The 11,047-nt window shown below is 39.2% G+C and overlaps 1 protein-coding gene across 1 annotated transcript; it reads left to right on the top strand.

Moving 5' to 3' along the window:
• Nucleotides 1–5,677: 5,677 nt before the first annotated feature.
• On the top strand, nt 5,678–9,301 carry JRKL (JRK like). Its single transcript, XM_036742466.1, has one exon. The coding sequence runs from the start codon at nt 6,313–6,315 to the stop codon at nt 7,915–7,917; it is 1,605 nt and encodes a 534-aa protein (XP_036598361.1). The 5' UTR covers nt 5,678–6,312; the 3' UTR covers nt 7,918–9,301.
• The last annotated feature ends 1,746 nt before the right edge of the window (nt 9,302–11,047 follow it).

The raw sequence follows: 11,047 nt of genomic DNA, 5'->3' as shown, positions 1-11,047 counted from the left end.
CTGTTAAAAAAATGAGTCATATTACTTTACAGTCATGCCTTCTAGTAACAAGCTCAATAATGTTGCTAATGTTATATACCAGAAATTAGCTTTGTTGTATAGATTTGTGTGATTTTAGATAACAGAAGTATGAAACCTAATATAATTCAGAAAATAACTACTAAAAGACAGAGTGATAAATAAAATTAATAATACAGTTAAATGTGACACATAAGTTAACATAAAAACATACAAAGAAACCAAGTTACAGCAAATAAGCAGAAGAAAAATTAGAGTCCAAAAAAATAAAAACAAAGCTGGCTATCTCAGCAGCTAAAATGATATAATAAATGTTAATTGGTCACATTACATAATGTATCTAATATGTTTTAGCATCAATTAATAAGTCAATCACTATAAATACTTGCCACATCACTAACAGATTTATATATCAGTTCTAGGTAATGATAATGTACTTGTTTGAATAGGACTCATATAACAAAAAATGAATGCATTTGTGACAGTACTTTTAATGTTTTCCAAAGTACTTTTCCATAATGCTATTTTCTCTTCTCAGTAACTCCATGTAAACCATAGAGCATGATATCCATATGAGTTACTGTTGTTATTCCTCCACTACAAACTGAGGGACAGAGAAACTAAGTGACTTTTCCCAGATAATAGAAATATTAAGTAGAACAGGTATTAATCCAGTGCTACAAAATGACAGATGTCAACATTATTTATATTTAAGATTGTTAAAATGAGAGACCACTAAAGTGGCCAGCAGTTTATATAACAATTCTACAAAATTATAATTTCAGGATAAAACATTAGGAAAAAATTCCTTAAATCAAAATTTAAAAATTAGTTTTTAAAAATCTCAGTCTACATTAATGAAGCCATAACCCATAAATTTATGTGAACCATGAAAGCCACTGGGCAGGAAGAAAATACATAGCACTGATGAAAATTTGCCTATCTTGTCTATACCATATTATTGATTTTTAGCATAATATTCTAATAATACATTTCTAGAAATTTCCAGAAAAAGATAATTTTTCAAACAAGCATGGTTGTATTGGTCTCCAAACTGTGAATATAATTTCTTTTAGGGGCATTCTGAAGACCTATCACTTAAGAAGGAAAGTTCTAGCACACAGTAAGCACTTAATAAATGATTCCTGACTGATTAAAAAATTTAGAGATTATAGAATCCTGAATTGGAAAGGACCTTATTAGTGTGACCTAGTCCAACACCTACCTAAAGCATGAGTCCCCTTCCAACACCTCTGACAAGTGATCAGTTAACTTTTTCTTGAAGACTTCTTCATGAAGGAGTTCATTTTTGTACACTTTTAATCTTTAGGAGGTTCTTCCTTACTACTGAGCTAAAATTTGCCTCCCTTTAATTTCTACCCTTTGCTCTTTGTTCTCCCCTCTGGGAAAAAAACTCTTCCACAAACAGCTAAAATTTCTCCCTTAAATCTTCTTGTCTCCACATTGATCATCTTCAGTTAGTTTAAACAATTCCAGGTTACTGTTTTCAGCTCCCTCACCACTTTTGTTACTCTCCTCTGGGAAAGTTCCAGCTTATCAAAGTCCTTAACTAAAATGTGGTCCCAAGAACTCCCACGAGGCCTGACTACCACAGAGTAGAGTAAGGCTTTCAAATCACTTGCTCTGGACATTATATTATCATTAATGACACCTAAGATCATACCAGCTTTTCTGGCTACTGTATCATACATACAGTTTACTCAAACTGAACTTTAAATCAACTAAAACCCCAGGTCTTTCCCCAATAAACTATTTAGCCATATCTCCTGCAACTAGTACTGTATAGTGTTTTGTTTTTTAAGTCCAGTACTTTACCTTTATCTCCAATAAATTTCATATTGTTCAAGTTTGGGGGTACTTCTATCATTTTCCATGATATCTCGAAGTTTGCTGACATTGGTTCAGCAACCACAGCTACAATTCTTTCTGTATCCTGGATTTGCAACTAAAATGGGCCAGATAATTTGGCTTAGATACTCTCTTACTATTTCCTCATCTATCTTTGATGAAATTCCCTCATGACCATCTTAATTCTATCCTTTTCAGTCTAAAGATTATTCTTCTTGACAGGAACAAAATAGGAGATAAATAATTACGTTTTCTTTCATTAGTTAATATTACCCATGCAATGGCCGTTTTCCCCTTAGTTTTCTTATCTCCTAGACAGATTAAAAATAAAATAAAAAATGTTTCATCTTCTTTAGCACTTTTCACAAGCCTTAGGACATTTTGGTCTTTAACCTTCCTACATTCTCATAGGTCTATACCATTCTTTTATATTTGTCCTTGATTCTGTGAACCTTTTGTATGTAGTCTTCTTTTAAAAATAACCGGCTTCACCAAAGTACTCCCAGTACCGTCATGTAATTTTTTTTAGGTAACTCTTTTTTTTTTCTGAATAAAATTTTTTGTAAGAGATTTAGGTGAAAAGAAAGCACAATACGATTAGTAAATCTGTAGATAGCACAAACCTAGAAGAAATAGCTAACTTAATAGAAAACAAGATTTTAAAAAACCTTGTAAATGATAGCCTAAATCTAACAAGATGAAACTTAGTAGGGAGAAAAGTAAAATCAATTGCACAAATGTAGTGGGGCTGGGGTGGGAGGGGCAGGGAGACGAAAGAGGGAGATGCATAGCCAGAAAACAATTTGTGTGGAAAAAAAAGATCAAGGAACTTAGTAGAGCACAATCATGTAGTTAATAAGCATTTATTAAGTGCTTACTTAAATATCAATCACAATGCTAAGTATTGGGTATACAAAGAAAGGTAGCTCTCATTTTAACGGGGGGAGACAACATGCAAATAATTATATCCATATAAAGAGTAAATTGGAGATAGTGTCAGAGAGAAGGTAGATATGATAGCCAAAAATCTATCATAATTTTAGGCTTTATTAAAAAGGCAGGGTGTCCCGAACAAGGGAGACTACAAGAGGAGTCCCAACACAATTGGGACAGACTACCTCTGGAATATAATGTTCAGTTCTAGATGCTCAATCTTCAAGATACTCTCAGGAATCAGGTTCAGCAAAGTGAACAAGATAAAGAACTAGAAACCATGCCAAACTAGGATCAATTGAAGTAAATTTAGTATATTTAGTATATATAGCCTGAAGAAGAGAAAAGGTAGATAAAAAGGAGGGAAATAATACTAAAGTTCTCCAAGTACTTGAAAGTGTATCATGTAGAAGAGGGTTTAAATTTGTTTTTGTTGTTCAGTCATTTCAGTCCTGTCCTACTCTTCATGGCCCATTTGGGGTTTTCTTGGCAAAGATTACTGGCATGGTTTGCCATTTCCTTCTGCAGCTCATTTTTATAAAGGAGGAAAGTGAGGCAAACAGGGTTAAGTGACTTGCCCAGGGTCAAAAAGCTAGTGTCTGAAGACAGATTTGAACTCAGGAAGATCAATCTTTTTGACTCCATCCAGGTCCATCACTCTATCCACTGTGCCACTTAGTCCCATACGGCCTAACAGTTAGGGACTTTAGCATAATGGAGGCAGTTTTAAGCTAGATACAAAGAAAAACTTTTTAATCAGAATTTTCCATAAGTGCAATGAGTTTCCTTAAAAGGGATGGTTTCCTTATTACTATGTTTTAGTATAATCTTTTTTGTTATTATAAACAGCACTAAAAGGGGATGCATGCCATGGTTTTGTTTTTCTTTTTTTTTTTTCTGGGGCAGGGCACAGGAGAGAGAGAAAATAAATACCTGTTAATTGAAAAATTAATTTTTTAAAAAGGCACTATATGGTTGGTTTAATTTCCTTTAAAGGCAGATCCCACAGAAATATTCGGGGAGTAAGGACACCAGGAGGAGTGAGATTGAAGATCAAAGAAAAGCTGAAATCTGAGATCTGAAATGAGAGCTAGGGAGAGAATTGTGAAGGCAAAGCTGACAGAAGGATAAAACATCTCTCTCCCAGCTCTGAGGAAGAAGTAGCATGTTTATCAAGAAACCAACTGAACAGTTGTAGTTATTCAGGAATTGCACTTATGCTGCATTTCACGAAATCAGGATTCCATCAAGCTTCTTTAATGCTTTTTTGACTCTAGTTTAAGGACAAAGAAAAGCTTCCTAACAGAAAAAGCAAGAAACAGGTGGATACAGACATGTCAGTACTATTATTTCTCCTTATTTGATATTTAATATTGTATAATATACACCAGAGATATTCAAGTAGAGTGCAAGACAACTTTTCAGGGATAGACGGGCACCATGCTTTTATCAGGCAAGGGGCTGGACTAGTTTACCTTTGAGATACCTTCCAACCTAATGCGTAATTATGAATTAGTTCATTCAATCTTTCCTCCAGTGCCTGAGAAACAAACATAAAGACACTGAGCCACAGAGCATGGAACAATAGAAAAACCAACGGTCCAAGAGTGAGAAAATTTAGGCTTGAATTAGACCTCTTCCATTTACACAGGGAAAGTCACTTAAGCCTTTCTTTACGTATTCCATTACCTCAACGGCAAAGAAAAAAGGTGGGGGGGGGGGTTAAAAATATTAACTAGCTCTACCTTGGGGTCTTTGTGAAGATGAAGTGAATCAGGCATGCAAAGCTCTTTGTTAACTTAAAAATAAAGCAACAAATATCACAGACTCACATTATTCAGAAACTCAGATGCGTAACAAACATCTATCTAAGCCTTCACAATTTTGACTTGGGCCAACCCTGAGGATTTGGCGCTCTAGATTGGTCCTGTTATCCCACCAGCGTTCATTCACCTCCGCAAGGCGTGTAGTAAAATTTACTTGTAAATGAGAGAGGATAACAACCATGGCGCATTTAAAAAAAAAATAAATAACCAGTGTTATTTTCCCTTGTTGCACACGCGCACACACACCACACACACATACACACGCATACACGCATGCACGCATGCACACACTTGCATGCACACACACACACACACACACACACACGCACATCTATCCCCGCCACTTCTGCCAGAGGGAGGTTAGCGCAGCCTGTCTCCAAGAGGGAGGAGGGATGGGAAACATAACTGAGAAACCAGATGCTGAGGCACAGCTTTGGGATAACAGCGCGCCACAGAAACGCTCGGGGCGGAGCAAGGAGACAGCACAGGGGAGGGGAGGAGGAAAGCAGCGGCGGAGAGAAAACCGAAACACTGGCTTCCCAGTCCAGACTTACCTGCTAGTCCCTGGCCTCCCCCGGAGGGGAACGGGTGTCCCCAGAGGCTGCAGGCAGTTTGACTCGGCTCAGCTCCTCTGGGAAGGGAAGGGCTGTCACAGGCCGTCCCCGCCCCCGCCCCTCCCCACTCGAGGCCACCACCCTCACCCAGGAGCCCAGGGAGTTATTTGCCCAACGCCGGGGGATGAGTGCCTTCTACCCCGCCCCTCTAGGAAAGTCATTCGCTGCGCTGGAGCGCTGACAAACCCCAGCCCTAAGCGGTCCCGCTCCCTCACCTTTCAAACCGCTGCAGCCACCGCCTTCGCCGCCTTCGGCCGCCTCCGCCTCCTCCTCCGCCCACGTCTCCGCCTACACCTCCGCCTCAGGCGTCAGCTCAGACGACTGGCGCGTCCCGCGGCTCCTTACTGAAGCAGGCGGTCGGAAGTCCCGCCTTCTTTTGGGGAGGCTCGCGGGTGGGAGGGGCCATCTTCCGGGAGCGCGTCCCGGAGTGGGAGGAGCTGGCTGGGCTGTGTAGTGAGGGAGCTGCGCTGGGGGGCCCCTGGCCGAGAGCTCAGAGGTGGGGAGCGGGTCCCCGCGGGGCCAGGAGGGGCGTGGGGAGGCTCTGGCGACCCGGCCGAAGCTACTGGAGGGAAGAGTCCCTGCGGCGTGGAGAGGGGGCGGGGTACGGCCGGCCTGGGGTACCGACCCCGGTGTTGAGTCCCCCGGGGAGAGGGAGGTGGCGGACGCCGGCCCCTCCCCGGCCGGGGCGCTTCGGGCTCAACTTTGATTCTCCTCGGGGAGCAAGATACACCTGTCCCAGCCCCGCGTGGGGGCCATTACCGACTTTGTGTTCTTCCTCCCTCCGCAGTGGCGTGGGGTGGGCAGAAAGAAGTAAACAAACATTCATAATCTGGATTATCCGCGGCGACTCTGGGCCTGCTCCCTCCCCCAGCCTGGCTGCCTGTCTGGGTCCTTGGGCCTACCATTCTCACCCTCTCCTTCCCCTGCAGCCCCTCAGCCAGCCCAGCCTGAAAGGGGTCAGTGCCACAGTAACTGAGTCTAGACCTGAGAAAGTGACAAGTGTGGGAGACGGAGAGCTTTTGTGAAGTAAGAGGGTTTTCCTCCTGTGTTCCATGTTGAGCGATTCCCAGGGTCTTAAAATGTCAGGGAAACGCAAACGTGTGGTGTTGACCATTAAGGATAAGCTTGACATAATAAAGAAACTTGAAGAAGGCAGCTCCTCCAAACAGCTCTCAGTGATTTATGGGATTGGTGAAACGACAGTTAGGGATATAAGGAAGAATAAAGAAAAAATTATAACTTATGCGAGCAATTCTGACTCAACAAGTCTCTTGGCCAAGAGAAAGTCGATGAAGCCGTCCATGTATGAAGAACTGGACAGAGCTATGCTGGAATGGTTTAACCAGCAAAGAGCAAAGGGGAACCCTGTATCTGGACCGATTTGTGCAAAGAGAGCAGAGTTTTTCTTTTATGCGTTAGGAATGGATGGGGATTTTAATCCTTCAGCTGGTTGGCTAACTCGTTTTAAGCAGAGACATAGTATTCGTGAAATTAACATCAGAGGAGAAAAGTTAAATGGAGATGAAACTGCTATGGATGAATTTTGTAGCAACTTTCGGGAATTTGTTCAGAGGGAGAATTTGCAGCCTGAGCAAATCTATAATGCCGATGAAACTGGATTGTTTTGGAAGTGCCTACCAACAAGGACGTCAGCTGTCAAGGGTAAATTCACTGCTTCTGGGCGCAAGTTAATCGAAGAAAGAGTCACTGTCATGTGTTGTGCCAATGCAACAGGTTTACACAAACTTAAACTTTGTGTAGTGGGAAAAGCAAAAAAACCACGTTCCTTTAAAGGTACTGACACCTCAAACCTGCCAGTCTCCTATTTCAGTCAAAAAGGTGCATGGATGGACCTTTCTATTTTCAGACAATGGTTTGACAAAATCTTTGTGCCACAAGTTCGAGAGTACTTAAGATCCAAAGGCCTTCAGGAAAAGGCAGTGCTGTTACTGGATAATTCACCAACACATCCAAATGAAAATGTCCTAAGGTCAGATGATGGCCAAATATTTGTAAAATATCTGCCACCTAATGTAGCCTCGTTGATTCAACCTATGGATCAGGGTGTCATAGCTGTAATGAAGAGACACTATAGAGCAGGACTTCTCCAAAACAACTTAGAGGAGGGTAATGATCTGAAAATGTTTTGGAAGAAACTAACATTATTAGATGCTCTGTATGAAATTTCAATGGCATGGAACAGGGTTAAGCCAGTTACTATTATCAGAGCATGGGACAAAATTTTCCCTGGCAATGAAGAGAAAGATGATTTGGACTTTGATGAAGAAGAAATTTCAGCCACTGCTTTAGCCACCATCTTACAGCATACGCAAGGATGTGAAAAGGTGGACACTGAGAATATTGAACAGTGGTTTGAAGTGGACAGTACTGAACCAGGTTATGAGGTGTTAACTGATAGTGAAATAATCAGAAGAGCACAGGGCCAAACTGATGAATCAAGTGAAAATGAGGAGGAGGAAATAGAACTGATCCCAGAGAGGAATATTAATCATGCAGCTGCTCTCAAGTGGACTGAAAATTTATTGGATTATCTAGAACAGCAAGGCGATATGATTCTGCCTGACAAACTGGTAATACGAAAGCTCCGGGCCACCATAAGAAATAAACAGAAGATGACAATGAATCCAACCCAATAACAGTATTTTAAAATTTCACTGTGTTGGTAATTGTATTTGTGGCTATTAATCTGTTTGCAATATAGCTTAATTTTCTTTAAGTGTTCCAAATTCTCAGACATAAATTCAAATGCAAAAATGTATTCCAAAGCCATACAAATGGTTTGGGGACTATTTGTATTATTTGTCTTTTCCCTCTCCATTTCTGCAGATAATCAGGACCTGATATATAAATCTGTACATATATATGTATATGTATGTAAAACTTATATGTCTGTCACATGTCCCATTCCTTATTTTTGACCAAGTGGCATTTCCCTACATATTAATGGCAAGATTCTGCAAGTAACAAGTAGTCACTGAGCACCTTCTTTATATACCCAGAATAATTTTTTGCCTGATTCATGGGGCTGCTACAGTTGTCTTTCTTTTGTGCCAACTATTGCTGCCATCTTGAACAATTGTCTTATTTATTTAGGTTGTCAGGGTGAAGAAAAATCTATCATAAAACATTAGATCCAAAGTAAGTAATAATTGTATTTAACAGTTAATTTTAAATTATCCACAATAATAGGGGAAGGAGTGGTTGTGTGTGGATTTTTTAGACTCAGAAAGTTGTAGTTATTATTCCCCTTAACATTAATGATGGTGGCAGGAGGAAAGGCTGTTCTGGAAATGTGAATTGTCGGGTAATTTTGGATTCTTTTACTATTAAACTGTTTGGGGAAAATAGACTTTGATAGGTGAGAGGAGAACAAGAGTTTCTACCCCATCTATTTGTGGGTAATTGAGAGTTAAGTATATTATCTGAAAATTTTTGCTAAACCACTGGGTTCACAGTAAATACAGGGTATTGTATAAAGAAAAATAAATAGGCTTCTTTTCAATGAGCCTGCCACATTGTAGAAAGGACAGGCTGTCAGCCCAAGAATATTTATTAAACATTCATTGAGATCAGAGCACAGATCTCTACCCCCACATACCATCTATCACGATAGTTTTGGGGAACATCATCCTTCTAATTCAAAAGCTATCAAAAGGTCCCATTGGGGGACTTTGAGATGCTATCCATAATCAGTTACAAAAATTCACATTCTTTGTAATACAAAAAAAAAAAACCTTAAAATGGAAAGGTGAAGTGAGTATTTTAAATAAGCCATATGTTTACATCCTATTAATGAAGAAAACAAGTTATTTTGGAAAGTTCTAGATCATAAGGAATCTAATTGTTCTATGTGTGTTTTAAAGACTGAGGGAAAGGATGTTTCTTTCTATTGGTTTTTAATTCGTGTCAATCAGGATTTTGCTAAGAGTTTGCATAGTGAACTCAGTATGTTTACCTAATGTTGCTGAAACATTCAAAAGACTTATATGCGTATTGTTTTAAAGAGTTTGTAATTTGAAATCAATGTCTTTGTATTGAAATTACTACTTCTTGGTTTGATCCTAATGTGGATGTAATTTTTAAAGAATTACCCTTCAATTCATTAGTCATTAAGAATAATATTTAGTTTTATCATCTACATATTTTTCATCTTTATAGTGCCTTTCTTAGACCTCTAAAAGCCTCTTACAGACATTTCTAATTTTCCATAATTGCCATTTGAAATGTTCATGTACCATATCTAGATTTAAAGTAGGATCTATAATGAAATACTTGTTTTAAAAATTTTATCTGTTGCATGAACTGCTTCAGGCCACAGAAACAAATAACAGTAATTTAAAAAAAATAACTTTCATTTATCTGAAGTGAAAAGTCTGTACTAAAGATCTCAGAAATTTTGTCCAGGTTTGCCCATTATTTCTGACTTACCTTGTTAGTGAAATCTAGCCTGTATTATTGCCATCTAGTGGTAAATAAACATTACTTTTAAGTGATGTGATTTTAAACTATTTGGTATGAAATAAGGGATTCATTCACGGTACAACCATTGCATCCTTGCCTGTTTCTAGCTAATCACCATCCCATCTGAAAACTACCACTAACAGTAGCTTACCATCTCTGGTCCAGTACTTTTATCCATTCTTAGAAATAAAAGTAGTTTTCACTGGTCAACCTTTGAACTCATCTGAAGTCTTTCCCTGCCATCCCACCTTCAATCTTTACACCCTCTGACAACTTAGGCCTTCAAGGCTTCCTTGTGTAGGCTCTTGATAGCACACTTACTATGTTTCTAAAACCCAGCTGCAGTACTAGGTGTTCCTTTTTCCTGCAGGTCTGTGGTGACAACAGCTGAAACATATATTTGAACATATACTGCCTTCTGTACAGCCTAATATTTCAGTAATGACAGCCCTTCTGTCTTCAACTGTATATTCGGTCCAGCAGTATATCTGCTCATTCATTTCCAAGTAGCCATTATAGTAATAGTTTACATTTATGTAATTCCTTGTAGTTACAAAGCACTTTCATGTGTCTTACTTAATATTCTATACCCTATAGGGGTAGTAGAAGTTTTATTGTATTCCCTTGTGATAAAAATAACAAAACAAAAACATTTTAATGACATATGATATTATATACAATACTGTGTTCTAGTAATCTGTCTCTACTGTGACTAGGGAGGCATGTTTTCTTTTCTCTGGGACCTTTGCTGGTTTTTTAGTTATTCTGAATTTGCCTTCCTTTTAATGATCTGTTCAGTTACATTGTTGGAGTTACTTTGTATATTCTCTTGGGTCTCTTATTTTTAAGTTCATACAAAATTTCCCATGTTTCTTCAGATTCCTAATTATACTTATTTTATAAATGATGAATATGAATCCCTCAGGAGAGGTTAGATGTGTTGCCCAAGGTCACATAGCCAGCAAGTGGCAGATTTTCAGGGAGTTCTTCTGGCTCCAAGTCTAGTTCTTCCACTATGCTGGGTTGTTTCACATAACTAGTCAGGATACATTTTCACATCCACAGTGCTTAGTGGAACATTTAGCAAGGAACTTTCTAACACTTGCCAAAAACCCTTTCCCTTTCCCTTTCTAAAGCACAAGTAAATCTGCACAAGAATTAAAAATTAAGGCTGTGCTACCTGCATGGTAGCCCTAGCTGAGCCGTAGACACATATAGAAACTGATCCTCAGACACAAATAAGCATCTATGTTTGTACTTACAAATCTAAACTGATAGCATAGTGGAATGAGGGCTAGGCCTGGA

The sequence above is a fragment of the Trichosurus vulpecula genome, chromosome 2, assembly GCF_011100635.1.
Source record: "Trichosurus vulpecula isolate mTriVul1 chromosome 2, mTriVul1.pri, whole genome shotgun sequence".
Taxonomy (NCBI): Eukaryota; Metazoa; Chordata; class Mammalia; order Diprotodontia; family Phalangeridae; genus Trichosurus; species Trichosurus vulpecula.
The sequence above is the reverse complement of the archived record's forward strand: the minus strand, read 5'-3'. Positions and strand labels throughout refer to the sequence as shown.

Coding starts and splice junctions, on each gene's coding strand:
- JRKL (XM_036742466.1), top strand. CDS start 6,313: ATGTTGAGCGATTCCCAGGGTCTTAAAATGTCAGGGAAACGCAAACGT.